Source organism: Cebidichthys violaceus, unplaced genomic scaffold (genome assembly GCF_023349555.1).
Source record: "Cebidichthys violaceus isolate CVI_PGR_0920_01 unplaced genomic scaffold, fCebVio1.0.p SCAF_2, whole genome shotgun sequence".
Lineage (NCBI taxonomy): Eukaryota > Metazoa > Chordata > Actinopteri > Perciformes > Stichaeidae > Cebidichthys > Cebidichthys violaceus.
This window is the reverse complement of record NW_027176372.1, coordinates 6,436,730-6,462,405: the sequence shown is the minus strand read 5'-3', so window position 1 is coordinate 6,462,405 and position 25,676 is coordinate 6,436,730. Positions and strand designations below refer to the sequence as shown.

The 25,676-nt window shown below is 40.0% G+C and overlaps 1 protein-coding gene across 1 annotated transcript in view; it reads left to right on the top strand.

The window, feature by feature from the left end:
- Positions 1 to 25,389, top strand: part of LOC137875179 (GDNF family receptor alpha-4-like) — a 55,739-nt gene extending 30,350 nt beyond the window's left edge. The window contains exons 5-8 of the mRNA XM_068714203.1: positions 1,873 to 1,982; positions 5,820 to 5,954; positions 9,421 to 9,557; positions 18,644 to 25,389. Of these exons, the coding sequence (XP_068570304.1) occupies positions 1,873 to 1,982; positions 5,820 to 5,954; positions 9,421 to 9,557; positions 18,644 to 18,859 (598 nt within the window). The 3' untranslated portion in view covers positions 18,860 to 25,389. The remainder of the gene's footprint in view (positions 1 to 1,872; positions 1,983 to 5,819; positions 5,955 to 9,420; positions 9,558 to 18,643) is intronic.
- Positions 25,390 to 25,676: the final 287 nt, after the last annotated feature.

Sequence of the window (25,676 nt, the reverse complement as noted above, 5' to 3'; positions counted from 1 at the left end):
TTTTTTAAGTCCAACCTGCATATTGTCATTTTCTTCTTAAAAACTCTAATTGGCAGCATACACAAATATTTGTGTAACTTTTCTTTTATGGAAAATTGAAATTCAATAGTGGTTATGTCTCCAGTCTGATCCCAAGTTCACAGTTTATAGGTATGTGGTTTGTTTCCATGACATAATAGAAGTGCATGTTTGACGGATCCAGTGCAGACAGAAAGCGTCCGCTGATAAGCGGCAATAGTCCAACACTTGCTTGGGCCCTACATTGTGTGTCACAAGTGTTAAATGTGACCGGCAAAAAATATGATTCAAGAGACTGATTGGCTGGTCACCGGTGATGGCCAATCTGTTTCGGTTTGGTTTGTCGGCCGATCAATCAGTGTACCTCTAGACAGTTTGATTACATTTTTATTGCAGGGTGTTGGGGTGTTATTTGGTGCTATAAAATAATCAGGAAATTTAGACTACATACTGGTGCCGACTATGAAATTAGATTGTCAATGGCTAATTGATCACCCACAGTACTGGCTAACAGTTATAGTAATTAATGCTTGGCAGCAAAATAATATCACATTGTTGATATCCTGATATTTGGGCATGGCATATACAGATATTTGATTAACATCATCCGCCCACTGAATGCATTTAACCACAGTTGCATGTACAGCAAAAGTATTCTGTGTGTCTGCGAAATACGCAGTGCTGAAAACTCAGGGGCTATTTGCAGGGCTTGTTGGCGAGCTACTTCAGGTGGCAAGGTAGAATAGCATCATATAATCCTCCAAAGCAGCTAACTAACATATAACAGTCTAAAGTGTACTAAAATATATTAATTAAAATGTTCTAACTTTATTTGTGGAGCAGCTTATACTTTGACAGAGTAGGGTTATATATATTATATATATTATAGTATATAATATATATTATAGTAGCAGTTATATACTGCTTGGGCCTCTCCAGCTCCCCATTTCCTTATGTTCACACTACGAGTGACAAAGCAAAAGGCTTCAAGTCATTTTCAATGGAAGCCAGTGATATGAAGCTACAAATGTAGGCCCAACACTTGTCGCTGCGTGCGGGCGAGACATGCTATACATCAAAACTGACCTCAATGTTAAACATTAAACTTATTTTTGCTATTAGCCAGTTCCCAGTGCTATTTAACAACATAATTACGCCAACCAACGGTTAAAAAGCACTTTTTAGATGAAACGGAATTGGAGTGAAGGAGAAGGGGACCGGAAATGGTGGAACAAAAAAAATATATGATTGGTTGATGCTTCACCACCTATCGCTGAGAAAAGTTGAGGTCAACTTTGAGTTCCGTTACTTTAAATGTTGGAGCGTCACACAGTGGCAAGTGCCTTCAGTTTGTAGCTTCCTTTATTGAAAATGACTAGTGCAATTGGTTGGTGGTAGTGTAAATACAGAATTAGAGCTCAGCACTGTTATGATGATTTGCTATTGGTCCACTTTGCCAATTCATATGTCAAAGTTCATTCTATGCAAACAATTCTTGGAGATTTACTTTTCTTCTCTTAATATATTTATGGATTTAAATTTCTTGCAATGATTGCTCATTAATTTTAGTGTGAATTGCCAGTTTGATTTGCTCTTCCATCCTGTAATGTTAATGTATAGAGAAAACAGTGATACAAATTTGTGTATATTAAAAACCGGCAAAGTTGGTATTTGCCCTCAACAATGCATAGAAATCACAAAGTCCTATATGAAACGGTGTTGGACTGAAAACCCTACATCTCTTAAATCCAAATTTCTATGCATGCAAAGTTAAACACACTCTAACATGCACATCCGGATTTCCAACCCACTTTTTGTGTTTGATGTTGAAGTTGTTGTTTGTGTTGTTGCCAGGTCCAGACTGGCGGATTTCCTTAATAACTGCCAGCCATCTCCTCTGACACCCAGCGGCTGTCTGAAAGACTCAGCAGGGCTGTGCCTCCGAGCCTACGCTGGACTCATTGGTACGGGATGCAGGGGGGAACAGTTAGGAAAGGAGGAGTGATGTGAATTTCATTTTCACTGCTACCAGAACATAACTTTTTTGATGTGTTACTGAGTTTGTCTGTAGGACATTTTGAAAATCCTAATGCAGATTTCCCTGAAACTTGAGAGGCCTTGGGCACTTGAACTATGTAACATAACTTGGCAGTAATTTTAATTTCTGATCAACAACTGACATCTACCAAGTAGTGCTAGAGGTAGAGCTACAGAGCAGGCAAACAGAAAGAAAAATGGTAAAAAAAAAAAAAAGATAATGATAACCAATCTTAAAGTCAAGATGTCAGCTCAGAAGAGCAAGAAAGAACAGTATTGTGATCACAACTGATGTTGGTGCTCGGATCCAACCTCAGAGCAGAGCAGTCACTAGTGCATTTGACCCAGAAATAAAGCAAGATCCCGTTGGATCCCACTATCTAATTTATTGTACAGCAGGCTACTTCCAGTATGCACCACTGAAGGCTTCAGTATCAAGAACCAATTGAAAAAAAACACCAACAAGTTCTTTGTTTATTTCTGTTTATTTCAATCCCTTCCTAAATGCTGTCATCTACACATCAAATACCAATCTCCTAAAATAAGTAGCTAAGCTACTAGGCTACATATGTACATCAACATCCACAGCAACCACAGAGCTAATGGCCCATTCATACTTTTTGTCCCACGGGGGGTCCACTTTGGTGCGTGTGACGTAAATGTCGCCATCTGCTTATTTCCGCAAGGGTCCTTGCAGACTCCATGCGAAATATAAAATTAATCCAACTCTCGCTGGTTTGCCCGGAGGGAGAAAAAGATAACAAAAGGGATACTTGTTTCGTGATTGAGAAGGAGATCTGCTACCTTTACCCACATTTATAGAATTTGCCTTTTAAGGAGCCTTTTAAGGAATACATAGACAGCCAAATGAAGTTGAATTCCTGGGAAATAATGTTATAGTGCATTACTGCTACCAACTGGAATGGAATGTGGATAGGGAATTGTGCACAAGTGGGATGCTACACCGAGGTGCACCCTCAGTTGTAGAATTAATCAAACCGCGGCTTAACAATTTTGAAAACCAGGGAAATAGCACCACATGTGAATTTAGTATTTTGTTTATTTAATTTTTCAATTATTTTTTTTCATAAATAAACTTCCATACATAGAGGACCAAACCATCAGTTGGTCTGTAACAATTGTTGCTGTAAGACGCATCACAGGAGCACATGGGCATCCTGGCTAGCATGAAGAAAAGGACTGAAATGAAGAGAAAAGACAAAGAAGTTAGGTTTAAACCGTGAATTTGTATCATGAGTAACAGCTCTTATACACCCGTAGGTCCCCCATTTGGACGCAGAGTACATCAAAACTTAGAGAGTTTTGTGTTAAAAGTAACTGGCAGAGAACCCAAGAAGAACGAATATAGTGATGTTATAGTTCTGCAGAAACCTCAGCGTCCTGGGAACAACATGAACTAGGTCACTTCTACATGAGACAAACACATCTCCCATCAGCCAAGCAAACAAATAACAAAATATCATAAATCATACTCGATATGACTGGGACAGACCGGAGAAAACAGCTGCTACACTCCGTTAGCAACGTGCTACCTACGAACATGCAGCATGAAAAAGCACGTCCGCCTGAAGGAGATTACGGACATAGTTTCCATTTCTCTCCCCGGTAAACCATCGCAGAGATATTCAGCTTCGAACACAAAAAGTCACACAGCTTTCATCGAATATTGTACTGACTTTTGGTCGAATCTCAGCGAAAAAATGGAATATCTCCGTACTTCCACTGCATGTTTGTCCAGCTGCTGGTGCTCCGTGTGAATCCGTTCGATTCGTGTCTCTCCGACACTCCTCGGATTCTTGGGAGGGTTGGAAGCTCAGCAAATCAGATTTCAGAGCTGGACGTTTTTTAGCTTTATTGGCTAATAGTGCTGTCAATCATCTAGCTTTCAATTCCAGGCAATTCTATTGGCTCCTACGGTTCGAAGGATGTCTCAATGGTGAAAATCGGAGAAGGGGGGGCTGAGATACAGCCCTGAACAGAGAGAATGGCTGAGTCTGAAGCAGTATTTGACCTTAAACTAAACAACTAAAAAGGGCTTAGAAAGAGCTTTAAACACTAAAAAAAGGTCCAATCTTCTGTCTATTGATTCATTGAACATCATGAGTGATACATAGAAGTGATATAGAGTGTTTTTGAATTTAAAAAATACTTTTTTATTCAAATATTGGAATATTTGATCAGTTTTCTAATTTTATATGCTCTATATTTTATAAATGTTTCACTGTATCTATGTATAGCTGTGTATATAGAGCCTATATCAGTTGTTCTAAGAGCCCAGCATATTAAAAGTCTTGGATACCCATACTTTCCAAAAAACAATACCCTAAAAGTGCTGTTTTTCAAGATCGAGCTTTTGAGTTTTCCAAGTTCTGCTGTGTTCCATCCTTATCTTATGTGAACCTGTAACATGTATTCTGATAGTTCCATGATTTTTCTCATCTCAAAAATATATTAAAAAAAAAAATATATATATATATCTATATATATATAGATATATATATATTTTTTTTATACAATTAATTAGGTATTTCTTATCTTTATTCTAGCTGAGGCCTGCAAATAGGCCTCGGGTGTAAAAGGTTTTAAACAGAGCTAACAATGTGCAAGTCTCCAAAGAAAAGTGGCTGCACAGAATGCGATGGAGTGGATGAGTGGAAGGATGGATGAATGGTTAGAACGGGAGAGTAATGGGGTGGAGAGGCAGGAAGTGTGTCAGCAAGGTGATCGGACAGAGCAGAAATGGAGGAGAAGAAGCAGCAAGCTAGAAAGTGAGGATGCGTGATAGCTGACAAGAGATGTGGATAGAGAGGTAGTGAGTGGCTCTCTGCCTGCTCTGATAGTGATAAATTACTTTTCTATGAGGTTCATAGCTTTCTTAAAGACACAGCCTGCATGATCCACATATTTACGAAAGGGTAGCTGCCAGAGATAAGCAAATAATGTGATTGCAGTGCATTGTTTTCCTGAAGAAATAAAAACATATTGGAAATATATATTGTTTTTATGTTGGCACTCAGTTGTTATGACCATTACAATACAAATAGATGGAACATGTTAATTAGTGAGTATTACCGTTGTTGGTAGTTGTATTATGGAACTTTGGACAGTGTTTTTTTATACTAAGCAAGGCTAATTGACCCAGCTCCAATGTCGTAGTTAAGGCACAGACGTGAGAGTGGTACCCCCCCCCCCCCCCCTCCTGGAAAGAAAGCCAGTCAGTGCACTTCCCAAAATTGGTTATTTTTTACACATAAAAGTGGTATGTTTTGGGAGTGTGTGTGTCGCACTCAGCTATGGTGTTTGCTACCTCAGCTTCATCCAGACTTCAACACATTGTCAAAATTTTGCTTTTTCCCTCTAAAATTTGCCAAGACGGCATTGAGCAGAAAAAAAGACACCAACTCCGGACTTCAAAATGTCCTTTCAGCTCCCCTAGGAGAAGTCACAGAGTCTACATCATGTTTTTCTACAGGCTATGTTTCAGCTTTGTTTGAAGTAGAAGAACAGCATCCTCTTTCTGTGTCGTGCCATGAAGCAATCTAGCTGATTTTCCTCCCAAATTGCTCAAAGTAAAATGTGGGTGGAAGCCAGCAGAGGCTTCCATGCTAATTTTGCATCTGGCGATTGTGTTTACATCTCTGAGTTACTGTGATACAGATGCATTAACAGTAAAGTAAAACACCTAAGTCCTTGAACCTGAACAGAAGCTAACATTTTCCAACTTTGACCCCTCTGACCTGTAGGTACCATCATGACACCCAACTACGTCAGCAACAGCTCTGCAGACGTGTCGCTGTGGTGTAACTGTGAAGGCAGTGGCAACCAGTGGCAGGACTGTCTGAGGCTGCAGCGCATGTTTACCCACAACACCTGCCTGCGTGAGTCTACACTCTACACATGTGTTTCATGTATTGGTCTTTTCAGATGCTGTGTTCGGTCTCTGCAGTGATGACATTTTGATCAGATTTCAGAGAGTTTATCATCACTGTTATCATCATTTTTTGTTGTATTTGCAGTTGATGTGTTGACTGCTTAACACTTTTAATACAGCATTTTTCTTAGACTATTCTTAGACTCCTGATTCTAATCCAAACTGTTGAGGCTGGGTTACCGACTGGGCAGTCCGTTCCCCCACCCAACTAGTCAAATACCGGCACTTGGTTCCAAGGCACCGAGGGACCCTTTAGTGTCTTTATGAGACACACCCAGCTTTATTCGAAACTATTCGCTCTTGAGCGTTCGTTCTGAAACATAAGCTTGCCACCCGAAGCAGCTCGCCAAAAAGACCTGCAGATAGCCACTGAGTTTCCAGCTCTGTCTGTTACGCAGACACTGCATTGTTATTAGACGCTCAGAGCAATGGCGGGGTATAAAGAGCGAGTCCGTAAGGCGCATGGGAAGGGAGGTATGATGGGTCAAACAAACACAGGACTTTCACCAAGGAGACAGCTATTAGTGGGAAACAAAGTTGGTGTTAACTTATTTTACCTTTGTTTTGTTACGTTACTTACGTATTAACGTCTGTTGCATAATAAACACACTTATTTTATCCCAAACCCCAATATTTTCCTAAACCTAACCAAGTGCTTTTTTTGCTTAAGTAAACCTTAAAACTCAGTAAACTTGAACTTGGAAGTTATTTTTGAAAAGAGACTCTGTGCATGTATAGGACAGATGTTCAGAACTGACACTAGAGGGGTATCTAGAGAGTCACAATGTGAAAGCAAAGAGCCTCTGACCAAGCTACTGTATTTCACGAGTTGGGAGTGAGAATGACCTGACTAAATTGGGCAACTGCCCCAGTGGCCACCAGAGCTATTGGTTTGAAATCTGCCAGTTTCATTGTGGCAATTCGATTAATTGCAAATTTGTTTAGGAGTATGCACCGCTGTACCACAATATCACCTAAATTTGCATTTAATGAAATTACCACAAAATCATTTATGCACAACCTTGGGCTGGCTAGTATTTCAGGAGAGGGGAACGGGTGGTTGTCTGGGACTCTATAGGCAAAATCTAATTAAAATGCCATGTGGATTCTACCATGTGCATTGCATCTGATGGATACTTGTGTACACTACTTCACATAGAGCGGGAAGAACGGGTAAGGGCCCTCTGGTCATTTTTATTGTTGTTGTTTTTATAGTGAGGTTATTAAAATGTCTGGTGAAAATCAGACAAAAAGTAGCCACACCATACAGAGGAGGTGAAACTACCCATAGAAAACTGATACAACAAGGTTTCATGTAGTGGGATTGAAAAGCTTGCTTTTAAAGGTGCCTAACTACAGAGCTTAATCAGGATGTGGTTAGCCTAGCGTAGCATAAAGACTGGAAGCAGAGGGAAACAGCTATTATGGCCATAGTTCAAAAACTATGAAACACCTTTAAAGCTCACACATTTGCCATTTTGTCAATTTAATCCGAACACAAACTTAAATGCAAACATGACATGTTGTAATTTTAGAGGGAGTTATGTGCTGGAACTATTTTGTTGCAAACAACAGTTGGGCACCATGACCATGCAGAGCTTACCAGAGTCCTGGGCTGCGGTCGGAAAGTCCTTTTTTGCTTAGGAAGGTTCCTAACTGAGTGAAATGACCCGGAAGTATCTAAGTGGCAGCCATGATAAAAGCTGTTTGAATTCTCTAAATGCTAAGGAGAGGTGATTCAATGCTTCCCTTCTTGGCTCCTTTAGCATAGGAAACACCAGACCATCCTTTACCAAAGGAAAGACGATAATGCCGCCTCAATTCCTTGCACGGCAACATTTAAAGACAGTCGGCTGTCCATGAAAATTAACAATATATCGATCTTGCACAGGTTTCACAATTATTTTCATACAGTTATAAACTAATGGGATTCCTGTTGATGAATATGAAGAGACAGTGACAATCCTTTTGTTTCATTTTATATGTATTTATTTACTTTGAACATGTAACAAATAAGTTAAAAAAAAAAAATGAAATTAAATACACTCTAAATATAACAACATATTTCAACAAACAAATTCTAATTGTCGATAACAAGAAGCAGTAGAAAAGAAATTGTATCTGGCAACGCACACCGAAGTCGGAGACACTGCACATAAGTGCAGGGATTATAAACTGTTGTTTCTCAAGAGGCAGTTTGAGACCTTTTTTTGTTTATCTCTGTTTTATATTACATTAAATAAAAGAGATACATCAAGGTAATGAGTGAGCTTTAGATCTTTTGGTAGGTGTGTTTTAAAAAAAACTAAAAACATTGGACAGAGCCAGACTAGCTGTTTCCCTCAGGTTCCAGTCTTTATGCTAAAGTAAGCTTACCGCATCCTGAATCCAGCTCTACACTAAACACACAGACATGAGATTTGTTTCAATCTTCTCATCTCACTCAAAAAAGGAAAATGCAAATATTTTCCCAAAATGTGGAACTAAACTCATTATTGGTGCAAATTTGCAAATTTAGTTGAAAGATTCCTTTGATTCCCACTGCATGCACATTTATTTATTTATTTAGAGGCATTTTCTCAGGTCTAATCAAAAATAGAATTTAAAAGCAAATTATAATTACTATTTTGTATGGATTCATGTTATGTATTCCTATCCCATGATGCCCTGTGTGCAGTTTCAGACGTTTTTACCCAAAATCAATTGATTATTTAGAATTTTGGGGATTGTTTGTCACATTTAAAAGACTTACCAACAATACTGCTATCCTTATTGTTTTAATAACCCCTGTTTTGAATTATGTATCTGAGGACCCGAATTATGAAAACAGAATTAATTTGTCACGATCGAAGACACTCTGAGGAACAACTCAAAGGGAATAAATTAAAAACAAATGTCTTCGACACAAATGTCTGCTGAATCTGTCTTGGTAGCTGGTTCCTACAGCAACTTTCACAGCATGAACTGAACTCTACTTCTTTATGTGTCAGCTACATGCTACAGCCTCAGCATTCATAAGAGCTTTACAGTGTGTATCTGCAGCTTCGGGCCTCTGCAGGGCTCAGGAGGTGCGAGGAGAGGAGCCGGAGGGTAAAGCCCCTCCGGCTGTCACTCAATCACAGCAGCTGTCGATAAGGCCGTCGATACACACCGAGCCTGTATGTCCAAACACTAAAGCCGGGATCGATGCGTCAATGCACTTCCCATAAAATTCAACAATTTATCAAGCCGCCGACAGCTCGGACAATAAAGCTGCCAAATAGATCTGTAGGTTCACGCCCACTCAGATGCAGCATCGCAGCACGCAGGCCAGGAGGGTTCAGAAACACACACACACACACACACACACACACACACACACACACACACACACACACACACACAGGCAGTGATGGGGTTGTGTCTCCATGCAGGTAACTCTATCAGTTGGATGGGGAGCCCCGGCTCCCTGCCTGCAGACATCAACCCCCCTCCGGCTCCCAGACCTTCCCCGCTGGTTCAGGAGGATGAGCTGCTGAGCACCAACCACCTGCCTGAGCACAACAACATCGTGAGTACCACCTCAGCTCATTGCGCACGTCGCCTTCGCATTTCAAATTACCTTTTGTCCCAAGGCCTTTTCTATTTTCTTTGGTTTGAGCTCATCCTGTCACTGTCACACAGCATGTTGTTTATTTATTGCATTTGTTTTATCTCCATTGCTTTTAAATCAGTTTTATTACTTAACTGTTACTATTCACTTTTGGTTTGTGTCAACAGATTTTCTTTATATAGTTGCCACATCTTTCCAATTTAAAAATGTGTTAATTCAAATAATCCACCACTGTTCTCCATTTTACAATTTGTTGCTGCTTACATTGCTAAAAAAAAGTCAGCTAAAAGTGATGTTTATATATGTCTTTAGCAGTCCAAATCACAAAGATTTTTTTTACAAAGAAAAGCAGAAAATCCTCAAATCTTTTGCTCGGAAATTGTCTGAAATGATTAATTGATTGTCAAAAAGAACAATAATATAGAATCCATGTAATTATTTTTTTTGTAGAGTTCTAACAACATAAGTCATGAATTTAAAAAAAGGAAAATTTCCTCTATTAAGGGTTCCCTGTGGAGTTTTTGACCTCTAGTAGCCCTATTGAGCTGTCAATGGCCTCAAATTGATCTCAATGATGTAAAAGCGGCGGTAACATGGTAACATATGATGCAATGCAGCAAAAGCAGTGTGAAGAAGAACACTGACAGCAAGTGAACAACGCACAATTTAAAATACGAATCTGCTTTGCAAATGTTTTACGTGGAAGGAGATGCATTCAACACATTTGTTAAAGCCCAATGATACACACCATGTATTTTGGGGAGTAACATTAAATGTTAACTGAACTTTTGTTTGTTTAGGAGAAAACTCGTCTCACCTTTAAATACATCAATGTGCAATACATTAGAGTTAACATACAGATTCCAATAGAACGATTGGTTCACTTTCATAGATTTGTTTTAAAGACCTCAGAGACACATTACTATCTCGTAAAATGATTGACATGAAGATTGCAGTGTATTAATTGAAATGCACAGCTTCAATGGAACGCCACTGTAAGGCTTTTACTGTGAAGCAGCATGCAGCAGGAAGTGCTGAGGATATTAGTCAGCACTAATAGCAGATTAACATGATGTGTAACCCAGTTCTGAATGGTAGCCACTGTTGTAGTGCACTAATGCATGTTACTCACAACATACTGTGTATACAGACTTTTTTTTTTTTAATATGTCATTCGGTATTAGTTGTGATTGATCAGATCAGGCTATTATTGACAGTTGTAATCCTCATGAGAAGATGAAACCTCTCTTTGGTGGTAGTAGAACACAATAATGGTTCAGCATTAGATTTGAAGATCAAAGGACCAGCTCAGGGGCATGGAATTATCAAAGAATTTTGGCAAGCCTTCAAAAGATTCTACAGAGGGCGTACGATCCAACAGGAGCACTGTTTTTTGGGAGTTCTGAGGTCCAGGCGATGGGAAGGGCCTCATGAATACAGTTTACGTTATCCAGAACTCAAACAAGATGTAAGATATCCACCTGTGAACCTGGAGAATGCCTGATACAAAAATATAAAAACGATATGTCATCTCAACCCTCTGCTGGGGGGGTCTACCCCCCTCAACAAAAGAAGTAGATGGGGAGCTTATTAAGGTCTTTTAATGCTAAAGTCGTGGATTCACATACGTCATCAGCGGAGTCTTGTGATTAGCTTACTTACTTTTTTCATTCACAGCAAAGGCGTACCTATTGAGGTTTAAAGAGGCCATTTATTTATGGTGACAATCAAGCATTAAATTACACAATGACTTATTTACACATTAATCTAAGCATTTAATTGTATAATTAGTTATGTATTTATATATTTAGTTTGGGCTCTTAAACCCTCCATACCTATCGGCAATTTCTCTGAAATGTTACTAGATCTTGAGTTGGGAAATTGGTGGTACAGAGTATCAATCCCTGCTCTCATTCACATACGACCCCATTCAGGAACTTTTCATGCATAGACCACATGTGTGAAAGAGACTTCAGAGTATCTCACAATCTTTAAGCAACAGCTGAAATAAGCTTAATTTCAAGCAAAGACCCAACAAACTGCAAATGAACACTGGTGCTGTACTGATCTGTTTGAATTAATTATTTTACAATCAGGGGCATGACTCTTTATGTTTGGTCACCTGTGAAGTATGGGTAAAAGACTGAGGATTCTAGTTAAATGTTGGTAAGGAGCTCTATATATCCCAACTATTTCCATCAACGTGTATAATTGTTTAGTTGTGACAGTCAGAAAGGAGCACAATACAGCAACAACTGAGTAAATGCAAAGACAACTCACTGGTTGAACTATAGGTTGCCACACAAAGCAACTAAAGGAACCCCACAATAACTTGAATTCTTCTTCATGCTGCAATGTGTGTTCAATGTAACCTGTGGATGAGGACAGTAAACTCTACAGAGAGATTAGCAGGAACACCAGAGTGAGCTGAACTGCAGCTGATCTCTGCACCGAAACTTGATAAAAGCTACTCACTCACAGCACATCGCATTATTTTTCTGCTTCTTCTGCCAATTTTGTTCTCATCAGTTCTCCTGCTTGCACACATGGTGCATGTGTCCCAATTCTAGTTATCAAAAATCATAATGAGAACAATGGTTAGCGACTGAATTAGATGGAAAACCCAAAGATTCCTTCAACACCACACTCTATGATTTTATCTCCTGACTCAGTTCAGTGTGCTTTACATAAATGACAGGAAAAACAAACATCTATATATAAGATATGATTAAAAGAAAGTACAAAAAATACAAAAGTAGGAATTAAATAGTACAGTACTCACAGTAATAAATACAAGGTACATAAAATAGTGATTTAATTAAAAGTAATATACAAAGAAAAACTAAGTACATTCCAAATACACTGTAAAAACTTTATGGAAGTAGCCTAATTTTGACTGTGTGTTTATTTTATTTTGGAACACCAAATAGAGAAGAGTATTGGATACATTTACAAACAGTGGGGTGGCCATGTACTCATTATTTGCGTGTTCTTCCTGTGTTAGGTTAAAATGGGTTTCCCTGTATTCAATGCTCAGTTTGATTAAAAGTCTCTTCACCCCCCTGGCCTGTTGGTCATTTTTTACATAAAATACTAAAACCATCTATTTCAAAGGGTGTTTCTAGGGTTTTGATAACGGAGGCTTCTGTGCCGTTTTTCAGTTAGAATTTGATTCAGCTCTGGACGTTGTTGGGGTTATTTTTACACATTAATAGCATTTTTATTTGTATTATTATGTTATTTTTATTTTATCAGCCCTGCGATAGTCTGGCGACCTGTCCAGGATGTACCCTGAACAGGATAAGTGGTGAAAGATAATAGTTGGATGGAATAGCATTTTTCAGATTGAACCACCTGTTATGCACGACGCCCCCAAATTCGGGGGCACTCGGGACCAGGGGGGTAGCATATACCGTCGAAAAAAATGCACGTAAACGAATATAAATGTATTTATTAATTTTGATTAAAAAAAAAGAAAAAAGTATGGGCAACAATATCATGTAAGCCATTTGTACACACTCCAAACACAATTCTACACAACTAATATAATCAACTAGAAGATTTACCACAATGTCACGTATTTTTCACCATGACTCAGCGAGCTACGCACTCCGCTCCGAGATACCAACACAAAGCTAAAGGCTAACACGGACAACCGAGATAGCAAACAGCAAGAGAATTCGACACAGATTCCACCATTACAGAGCTGTGAGCAAACAAACACCAGAAGCACAAACCGCTTTATCAAAATCATAAAAGCTCCTTACTTGATCGATGTTCTCCAGTAAATCCCTGCTTAATTCCTTCAAATATGTGTTCTACGTATATCCTGTGTTTCTCTGAAATGTTCCTGGGTAGAAACAAGGGTCTGTCTAACTTGGGGACCTGGGGAGAGGGTTTTGACTTTTGGCGAATCAGTTTTTATGCTTCACGAGGGGCGCCACGTTTTTAATTCTGACTGGCTAACGATTCTGTCAATCAAACCCACGAGGTCTCCCTTCAATTGTATGGACTCTGACGCGTCGAAGGAGGGTTCATTGACTGAAATCGACCAATCATAGGCTGAGATAGGTCCTCACAGACACATAGAAACTGGAATTCAGATGAGAAAATCCCATGGATGACAGACAGAATCAGGCTCAGAGAGGATTCAGGCTCTCAAAATGATGCCAAACTGCTGTATTTGGATAGATTGAACACTATTAGTGAGAAAGCAAGTGAAATATATAGTTATATAGTATATAAAATTACAATGGAACAGCTGGTTCCAAAATGACAGTTTTACTTGTCTGTACTAAAAGCTCTCTAACTTTGTTCTGCTTCACTTTATCAAAGTCAAAATTTGCAGAGAGATTGTTCACATGTTGTGCTATGATTTGGGAGAGTTAGACTGTCAGCTGCATCATTTCAAAGAAATAACAATAAAAGTGCTTTTTTTTCAGGAGAACCTGAAACTTTTCAATTTGAGCTGTGTGCCATCTTCATTTACTCTTAACCAGTAACATTTACACTGATATTTACACATCTGAACAAATCTCACAAGTGTTACCTTTATTATAACATACAAATATTAAAATAGACCTTGTAGTTAGAGAAATACACTCTTTTTAGTATGTGTATGCAATTTTCGAGCAGAGGCCTAAAAATAGGGCTAGAGTTTAAGAGTTAAGTGTGGACATTTTCCAATCTGAAACAAGTGATCCTTCAGTTCATATACATTTTATCCTACTTGGTGCTGAGCAGTATGGGGGGTAAGGGGGTTCAGGGTCACACCTCAATTACAACCAAGCAAATGTTCAAGCCATCCCGACTGCATCCTCTCCGGACAGTCTGTGGCACGCAGACGAGTCTTAGCCCAGACGTGTTTTGATTCCAGTCCCGTTGGATCAGGTCTGAGTCTGCCAGCTCAGTAATGTGCAGACGGGCTAAAATATGCTGTGAACACATATGTGTTTTCAAGATCTCCGCAGCAGCTCCTGGCTGCCCTCGTCCCAACGCTGACCGTTAAACGCGGTCCAATCCAATCGTGGGTGCTGGCTACTGTAACCTTGGCCGGACCACAATCTGCTGTGGCTCCCCGGCTCCCAGCATGCCTAGCTGCCAGAGATAATCTGGGCCGCCAGACAAGAGGGGATTCCAACTCTCTCTCTCTTCCTCAGTTGCCCTCCTCCGCTCTCTCTCTCTCCCTCTCTGTGTCCATCTGTGTCTCTCTCCCAGTGAGCGGATTAGATGAGGTGCTGGTTGGAAGCAGTGCATCAGTCAGGCTTCATTAGTATGAATGTATTCATGCCCATATGTATCCCCCCTTTTTCTCTTCAAATCCCCCACTTCCCTTTTTCTCTTCTCTCCTCAGTTCCTCCAATCCTACCTTCTCTTCTCGTCATTTATTCTTTTCTGTCTGATCTCAGCTCATTCCATCCCCCCCACCCCCACCCCCCTCTATCCATACCTGCTGCACACCTCCTCAGCCGTCCGTCACTCAGCGGCTCGTCTCGTCTCTCCGAAGAGCTTTGGCTTGTTTCTCTGGAGTGATTTTTTCCAGAATTTGAAAGTTTTCACTTCAAAAAGCAGAGTATCCGCTCAGGCAGCAAAGAAAAAAAACAAGTCATATTTGTTGGACACACAGATGACTGCTCTTTGTTTTACATGTTTCCATTTCCACAAGGAAGGCAATCAGATATGTAGCGAGGTGGGATTCTAATGAGATTTTGAATACCAGTAGACCATTAATTTTCCTATTTGTAGAGATATTCATTTTACTGACAGTGGGCTATCCAGCCAATAAGAGAATGTATGAAAATTAAGTTATTTTGAGTATTGAAAAGTAATAGCCTTTTTCTGTTTATGTTAAATTATTTAAGATCTAATCTGTCTTGATCTAACAGTTCAAGACAGACCATTGAAGATGTGGTCTGTCTGATCCAGTCACATGCAATGTGTTCTGTGTGTCTTTACACGAGAGATGCTCCAAACCCTGGACTTGCATATTTGTCGATACAGAGTACCGATCCACAAAAAAAATGTGTGTATATATATATATATATATATATATATATATATATATATATATATATATATATATATATATATATATTACAGCTATATATAATATATAGCTGTAAAATATATATATATTTTTTTTTTTGTTTAACTAAGCCTAGCCATAAAGTTAAACCCTTTTGTTAAACATAAACAAATTGATAAAGAGAATGAATGCCATATAACTTTCTTTTATTATCACATTTTCCAGTGTAAAATATCGCCAAATTGCTTACATTTTGCTAATGTTATACTCTCAGCTAGCACCTGGCCAATTGATAATGTGCATGTGCAACTCTCAACAGAGATAAGAAAGAAGCGAGATGAATTACATCATGGAATTTGGAAACAGCGACACAGTTATTTTCTGGAGCTGATGGGAGGAGCTAACGAGTTCTGCCTTGTTTTTCCTCTGTTGAGAATTGCACATACGCAGTACCAATTGGGCAGGACAAATGGATCGGGTAGCAAGTGACAGGTGTTGTTTTTGTTCCTTTGTAGCAACACATTCTCACAGCAATGCGTCAAATAACGCAGCTTGGTCAGTGGCATTAAGCCTCTATGATGCTCTACCTACCACTCCACAATGCCTCAGTGACATTGTGTAAAAATACGTCATAGTCTCTTTTCAAAATATACTTCTGTCTTCACAGGAGGTTAAGGCAAAATACAATAACTATATTCTTATTACAGCAAAAGACAGCATTAAAGAATACTGTATACAGTACATGTTTCCTGGACATGTGCTGGTCCTGAAAAGAACTGAAGCCTGTCTTCTTCTTTCCAATTATCTTCAAAGAAATATTAATAATGTTCTTCAGGCTTTTTTCTGTCCCCCACAAGTGTGTTATAATAGCAGCAGATCAAAGAAAAGGTCACAAGACTCTCAGTACATGAGGGAGACTAAGAATAGGCTGGAGAACATTTTTTTGCAGAGAAAGAAGGTGCTCTTACTGCAGGTCAGGCTTTCATTTGAAATGATTGTCAAACGCACAATAGATATTAGATGTATTTCTTTTACTGGTAATGAACAAAATTAATTTCACAACACTTTCCAAAAGTGAGAAAAACCTAACCATCATCTGTTTCTGCGCCCCGAAGGGGAACAAGACAACTACCTTGTTTACTTCTGCGAGTCAGACTGGATGATGAAAAGTTAAAAATTAGTCGAAAAACGTCAGTTCAAAAAATCTGAACACAATAAAACAAGCAGGTATCAGATGCAGCATTTCAATGAAATGATGAAGTGCTGTATTATTATTGTTGGAAAAACAACCTGCACACACAATAACCTAGCACGGGCCTGGGGCTCCTCCAGATGTCAGTGCATATCATTGAGGCCAAACAGCTGGGCGTCAGTCAACAGTCAGCACCCATAACACTGCAGTGAATCATACTTATCAACAGCTCGAAAGTTTGAAATAAAGACGATCAAAGTACTCGCACATGGACACGCATGATATATTCGACATTGTGTTAGATGGCAAACAAACATGGATGTAATGACAAAACATTAAGAGTCATGTCAACCTTGATTTTACACTTCCATGATATAAAAAACATGGCATCCGATTTCTATTGGCAGATCTTTGTTCGAGCAAGTGTTGAACAAGAGTTTGTTTGCTTCTGAGATCGAAATGTCTGACAAGAATGTTAATGTTATCGATATAATTTGGGTTGCAGCTATTGAAAACATTGATTCAATAATGTTCAAAAATTTAAAATTCTACATTTTGAAAATTTGTTATTTCTAATGTCTGCACATGGCAGCACAACAAAATAAAAAAAATACTCCAAATTAAATGACCTGTTTGTAACAGTCCTTTAGATTAGACAGATTCTTTGAAGCGTTTCTATCAGCACAATGATGTGCAAAAAATGTGTTCCTGTTCACTGTCAAAAATTAGTCCTGCAAACTATACAGTAAATATCACATCATACACATTAACAGGTCCACATGCAAATTTCGATTCCAACACAAAAATATCTCATGTTCGTGTATGTGTTTGTTTAGGGGGATATCTCACAGTTCTCGGTTCTCATAGAGCACATCCTTCTCCACCAAATCTGCTATAAATGGTACATTTCTTGATGCCGGTGTCTATGACTGAACGTCCTACATTCACAGTGACTGTTAGCATGTAAATCATGTGGAAGCATCCAATATGAACATTATTCCAACATGTACACAATGCCGAGGTCTACTGGGCTGGGCTGTATTTACGTGACTATTACCAATGACATTTGACATGCAAAAATAAATAAAATATTTACATGAAAAATTGTGCACTTATTGCTTGTTTTATCACAATCATTTATTGCTTAATGATTTTGATATTAAATTTAAAAATGTAATTAAAAATGGCTTCACATCATGCATCACTCACTTTTTTAGTATTAATATTAAGTACGCAGGATGAATTGTCTGTGCTTGTTCAATACAGTGTCTCAGAAAGATGGTTTATGCCTGACATCAACTGTATTTTACTATATGCTATATTTTTCTTTCTATTTTTAAAGGAAATTAAAGTCAATTCCAAATTGAAATGATTTATTACAAGTTATGTTTGATCAACTTCAGTCTTAAAACACAATTTCAAGTAATAAAATACAAATTAGGTATTAACAATTTCTCACCAATTTCAAATCTACATATGTTGTATGTGCCTGTCTGTAGGGCTTAGTATTGAAGGTTGGAATTTAACATTCAATTTCAACTTAAAAACTTTATATTCTATTCAAAATATAAATTTTACCATTGAAGTTCAAATTTAAAACTTGACATTCTATTCAAAATTATGTTATACAAATTATGAATCACCAAATCATATGCAAGTGCTTTGCGTGAACTTCATCTTCACTATTTACCATTTGAGAGTGTAGGAGAACAATTTCTTCAGTTGTAAGATGCATGTAGCTGCTGCTTTTTTTAATAAAGCATTGTGAAATGTGAAAATATCTTAATTGAGAAAGGATTTCTACTATCTCCATCTTCTCACTGTTAGGTGGTGGAGAGTGAGGAAGAGGAGGAACAGACACAGACAGCGGAGGTGATCGACGAAGGTGGCCAGTTTGATGTCATCCCGCTGTACTCGGAGAGGGCCACCGTCTCCAACCTGGGCTCCCCCGGGACAGGTGGGGCCGCATCCCTCACCGCCGGCCCTCCTAAAGCCATCCTACTGCTCCTTCTGCTTCTATCTGCCTCCCTCAGCTGGGGTTAGAACAAGATACAGAGAAGACACACACACACACACACACACGCTCACATATGATGAACCTGCCAACAACCCCGGACTGATTGCTGTAAAATTATAGGAAACATAGTGGAGAAATGGACTTCGCATTTTGTCAGTAGCATCCTCTTGATTCCTCACTTTTGTCCTTGCTTCGTTCCTTTCCTCCTTTGAAAATGGCACTTTGTTCAACGTGGTCTTACTGCAGCTGCAGTGGTGTATTAATATCCCGGGAGCACAAAAGGTCTAGTCGTGTTAGGTGTTCACATGCTGCCATCATCCAATGAGCAGAATGTAGCTCTTACTGTCAAAGGTCCAGAAAAACATATCTGTTAATTAGAGTGGCTTGCTGGGTTGTTAGCACACAAATATTTGGCAAGATGTGTGAGCAGAATATATATATATATTGGCTCGTCATATCGTACAGATAATAACTGCAAGCAGCTGAGTAGAAACAACTGCTTAGCTTGCACAGTTAATGTTTAACTTGTTAGCAAGAGGCTACAAATGTACCATGATGAAAGTAGCAAGCTAGCTAGGCTACATTTCCATTCATCAGGTGTGCCTTTAGCAGAGGAGCTAACCATCGTAGAACGCTTTCCTATTCATCCCATTCCCCATAGCACACAATGCACTTATCACATTACCGTAGCATACTTTACCATGCTAACAAATTGCCATGCTAACAAGCATATCACGCTAGGCTGCAAGGGTGTTGCAAAACAAATATTAGCATTTTAGCACTCAAACACATCTACTACGATGTTGCATTCTGTTTGCAACATTATGGTAACTTTCTATGTAGTTCATCACTTGATCTCGGCTTATTTTATTGGAGCGGCTCTGTTAAAATGAAGAACATTCCCAAGCAGACTTCTGGCGATGCAGAAACATACTCCAAACTCTTCCTTTTGGCTTCCTGAAATTTGACAACATGGAAATAAGGACGCCTAAAAAGGTTTGTACATGTTATGTTGGCAAAGTGCAAACAAAGGTTTTAGCATGCTAAAGAACCTAGCTGGTTAAGTTGTTAAGTATACATTGTATAGACAAACAAAAATGTATAGCTACTCCAAAATCCAACAATCTACTTTTTATCGGGAACACAGTCAAAGTAATGAACACCCAAAACCAAAAGTCTGCTAACTAGCCATCATTGGCAGCTACGCAAAAATTGCTGCATCCACACTCCAAACGCCTTCATTTGGCCTATGGCCCATCTTAATTTTATAGTCGTTTTAATTGAAAAGTCACAGAAAAAACTTTATAGATGGTGCATTTTTTGGAGTCAAATCAGACGATGGGACAGTAAACAGGACAAAGGATCTGAGTGGGAGTGTAGCAAAGTGGCTGCTTGGATGTGAACACCTCACACATACACAAATGCCCGTCGGCTGCAGTCGGACCTTGTTGTTGTTATTTATTTTATTTTTTTAACTCATTGATGGATGATGATTTGTCCCACTGGTTGTGACTTACCTGTCCAAGGGTCACCCTAACAATGACTGAAGGGAGGAAGGGGGCCCTGATATATGATGCATCAGTCTAACTTTATCACGGTGATGGATGGAGGGATCCTCCTCCCCCCTTGCTGCCGCCCCTCGTCCACAGCCGCGGCGAATGACAAATTACACACTTGTCTCTCACTGTTTAATGAACATCAAGTGCCAAGTGTGTGACGTGCGTGTTTTTGCGAGCAGGGATCAGGCAGAGAGATCGCAAAGAAAATTGGGTGAAGCTTTTTTGTCATAATTTTAGCACTTTGTCGTTCCCACCCACATCAGCATAGCCACGCATATAGACTAACACACACACACATACGCCTGCTATGTATTGAGCCAATGCGGCTCTTTCTTGCTTTATTGCTCTATCTCCATCCCTATCTCCCCTCCCCGGTGACTCAGGACCGGGACCCGGTCTGCCACGGGCACCGATATGAATAAAGCCATCATAATAAAAACAATACACCAGAAACAATATGAACTCTAAAACGGCAAAATAAATCAAATAGCTCCCCAGCAGGCAAACTCGCTATACTTTTGACACCGACATAGCGTCAGAATGAAGAAAGTTAGAAGAATGAGTAGGGGAGAGAGAGATTTATGGAGGAGACATTTGGAGAAAAAAAATAAGGCCAAGTCCCTGTGTGGTCTTTGTGCGTTTGATGTTTTACTTGCTTTTAGTTGGGAGGCTGGTAATCAGTCCCTGACAACATCTCTTTATCATCTGACAGGCTCCTGGAGGGAGGAGAGTGTGTGTGTGTGTGTGTGTGTGTGTGTGTGTGTGTGTGTGTGTGTGTGTGTGTGTGTGTGTGTGTGTGTGCATCAGGCAATGATAGAAATAGTGCGCTATAGCGAGAACTGAAAAGACCCTGGAGCACAAACATAGCAGAGAGAATCGCCGGCTCTTGATTTTCTATGTCTTATAAATCTTTTGCTGACACTATTTTTTTTCCCACCGTTCCTATTTCTTGGAACGTGTAAAATCGAATTCCATCTGCAGGGGCGCCAGTGAAGGTGGAGAGTAAGGAGAAAGAAGAGGGAGAAAAAATGAGAGGAAAGGGGATTGGAAAGAAAGCAAGAGAAAGAAGAAAGTGAGGAGAGGAGAACAGAGGGAAACAAGAGAAGGAGATGATAGGAGACAAAAGGGAGGAAACAAATAGGATAGAGAGGAAGTAAAAAATAGAGGAAGCATAAAGGACAAAAAAGTAGGAAATAAACCAATAAGAAAGCAGCAAGAGAAAAGGATAAAAGTAAAAAAAACAATAATGGAAGGACACTGAGTGGAAGTAAGGAATGGAATAAGGTGAAGGGATAGGATGAAAGACAGAAAAAAGAAAAGCAGAGAGAAAGAGAAGTAAAAGGACATGAAGGACAAAAATAAAAGAGAGGAAGAGGTTTGTGCTTTTGTGGCGCCACGGAGGAATTAAACTGCAGAGGGAATGAAAGGATGAGGGGAGAGATAGAGAGAGGGGTGACAGGTCTGCAGTGTACTTTGACCTCTCTTTCTCTTAGTGTGCAACTGCTGAGAAACACACACACACACAATCTCAAAGGCCTCTGTCTGAACACACCCCTCAGACAAAGCGCCTGTCCATCAAGTGAAACAGCGATAAGAAACAGAGAAAAGCTCCGTCGGCTCACGTGAGATACCTCTTTAAACATTCAGCAGGCTGAAGAGTAAATACTCTGACAGCAATCAGCTACTTGAATCCAACAGATGACACTGATTACAATGAAACATTCATTCATAGTAATGGCTGCAAATGTTTATGTTAAATGTTTTCATCAGGCTTCATCAGAGAGCTTATGAAACACATTGTGCACCTCAAAACATAAAGTAATTTGGCAATATGAGCATAACGGTGTTCCTGACAACTTATATATTTTGTTTATTGAGTTCACAATGTGGCATAATGTGACAACAATGTTCAGATGTAATGCAATTTTATTCAACACACACACGCACATAGTGCTGAATTCAAGAGAATGTTATTGATATAGTTTGCCGTTAGCAGCTGTTTGCACTTGTAAACATAAAATCACAATTATTAAAGTAATTGAAGTGGATGAAGCCCATGTTCCAGATAAAAATATAAGTAGTGTCAAAGTGAAATGGCATTAAGGACTGCGGTTAGAACAGCACCTTTCACATGGGAAGCGATTTGTTCCGTGCTCGCCACTGGGTTCAGCGCACACAGCGGCATGCTGCCAGTTTAAACTTTACCGTCAGTTGGAAATAATGGGTTACAGAGCATGTTGGTGCCGTTGTCGTGTTCTGTGAGCTACACAAACAGTAAAGGGCAGAAAGTTTGATTGACTTCTCACTTGACTTCTCCATTTTTTCCTTTTCCATCCTCTCTTTACAACCTGTTGTAGAATTTGATACTCATGTCGCTAATTCGGGTTTCAAACCGTTTTATTGTCGGTCGGAATGCTCCGAAGGGTTCAATAGGTGTGCGAACTGGAACGGAACCCGTTCCATGTTGGTGGAAAAGAAGTAACGCTGTAATTTATAGAAAGGACTTTGCCAGTTCTGTGGGATAATCCAACATTTTCCCACAGCAGATTTTGCTTTTCTTTCTCAGTCCCACCAGGATTGATTATTATGACTATAATTATTGTGGTCTAAAATACCCAAATTTGAAAGAGATTTTGTAAGAATAGCTTTCTTTTTTTCAATTAACTGCTGTATTGTTAGAAAAAAAAATGATTATAAATTAAGTCAACTAATTTCTATAAAAAGATGTCTGCATATCAATGCAGAATCTGTTGGAAAGGGGACAAGATTTAGTTTTTTGAAATGATTTTGTTTTGTAGTCCGTTTGTAGTCCGAGTAATTGACCAATCATGTTCAAGTTTACTTTGGTTGCTGCAAATAAACAGTCTGTGTGGAGAGCAAAACAGGCAGAACGCATTGAGGGAAGTTCAATCTCAGAACCATCGCCTATCATCTGTCTGCGATTTAGCTTTTTATTAATTTCAATAAACAGATATCTGCATATGAATGAATCGTTCTCTCAATTCCAACTCCATGGAAAACTCTATTAGAAAAGGCTTGCTGAGATTTCAACTGGTGCAGCTTGTTGGATGTCGCACACAGCCGGAGAGTGAGCTCAGTCTGAGGATTCTGTTTGATGTTGGATCACACCAGTGAGTATAAACAGGGATATTACAACTGGGAAAGAGCAGTGATCTGGGCTTAGGACGAGTCACAAATGACGCTTTGATACTCGAGAGTGCTTGAAACAAGTCGGCTTGCATTGGCTGATTGAACCACTTCTGAGGTGGATTCCAGTCCAACAGTCTGAATACACTGGAATGCATCTAAGGTGATGAGCAGTTTCCTCTGACCTCAGGATCACTCCCTCCATCCATCCTCCCCTGCCTTACATCGAAGAAGATAGCCAACCCCCCCCCCAATAGTGGGGGTTAATTGAGATCAGCAGGGGAGGGCAGGCGTCTGATTGGCGTGGTCAGAGCGGCAGACTTTTACCCAGGAGCTGTTGTTCGTTTTAATTGTTGTCTCTGCTGTTTGTTGTCAGGCCGACACCCGGTGGCAGGACAACAAGGGGGATGGACGGAGGGAGGAAGAGAGACAGCGGAGGGGAGGGAGGGAGAGAGAAGAGGAAGTGGACACCGGTGATTTACATTAATATGTACTGAAATAAACAAGCAGAGAAGCCATGCGTTAAATCAACTCAGAGAGAGAGAGAGAGAGAGAGAGAGAGAGAGAGAGAGAGAGAGAAAGAAAGAAAGCCTCCAGGGTGACAGAGGAATAGAGGATGTGTGTGTGTGTGTGTGTGTGTGTGTGTGTGTGTGTGTGTGTATGTGTGTGTGTGTGTGTGTGTGTGTGTGTATGTGCGTGTGTGTGTGCATGCTCAGAAAGAAGCATTCGTTTTATTGTTCTATTAGCGCGATGCAGATTTACGCGCACGAAAAATGCACGCACATGCTCTCTCTCACACACACACAATCCATGTCAGATTTGAATGTCTAGTGTGTCTGCTTTCTCTCTCTCTCTCCAGTATTTTAGTATTCTAATCCATCAGTGGCCTGACATGAGGATGCTGTCTCTCTCTCTCTCTCTCTCTCTCTCTCTCTCTCTCTCTCTCTCTCTCTCTCTCTCTCTCTCTCTCTCTCTCTCGCTCGCTCTCCCTCTCTCTCCCCGTCAACGTCTCTCTCCATGCTGCTACGCGTACATGGCATCCAAACGGGAGATAAAGGCAGAGCAAAGGGGGGAGGACAAACTCCACAGCGGGGAGAGCTTTATCCAGAGAGAGATAAAGCGTGCGAAATAAAGGAGAAATACAGAAGAATTTGAGGAGATGGAAAGGGAGGGTAAAATTGAGGAAGGAGCAGAAGAAGAAAATTAAGAGGAAAGGGGGGGGAGCAGGGAAGGAGAGGAAATTGAAGGCAGAGAAAAGAGGAGGATGAGGGGTTGGTGGCACGGGGCGAGGCGCGAGGGAGCAAGAGAGAGGGAGAGAGAGACATGTGTGTGTGTGTGTGTGTGTGTGTGTGTGTGTGTGTGTTGCAGTGTGTCGCGGTTGAATCCTGAACCTCCCTGCTCCATTTCACACTCTGTAGGTCCTGACGCATCAGCGCACACACACACACACACTCACACACACATACACACAAGTTCACCGTCATTTCTCAGTCATGCACGCAGATAAACATAGATGCACAAACACAGTCACAGTCGCTAAATGTGAAATTCCTGCAGCTCTTGCCCACGACTCTCTCTGCCTCCCGAATCCCTGCTCTCAGTCTGGTACTCTGGGTTCAAAAGATGTTAAAGAAAAAAGGCCCCTCTGAAACGTATACGTAAATCCTTTTCTTCTTCTTTTTTAACGGCTTTGGTGATGTCACACGGAGCATTTACCTCGATGCTTGATGATCTGTCAGACATGAGTCAGGTTCGAGGAAGAACTGATACAACAAAAAAGTGAATTACCCAATGTGACAGGATGTACTGAGAGACGAGTGTGTGTGTGTGTGTGTGTGTGTGTGTGTGTGTGTGTGTGTGTGTGTGTGGGGGGGGGGGGGGGGGGGGGGGGGGGGGGGTGTTCCCTCAATGCCCAAAACAAAGATTTCTCACTAACCATACAGATGGTTTGGGTTTTATTTGCCATTCATTCCAATACAATAGTGGGAAATAGAGGCATTGAATTGTCTTTTGACCTTACATCAGAAATTGTTCCTATAAACTTGACTGGATGACAGATATCAGAAAATAAACCACAACTATATGTCTTTTTTGTCATAATACAGTCTTTTGCAATTGCCAAAACACAATTTTTTAA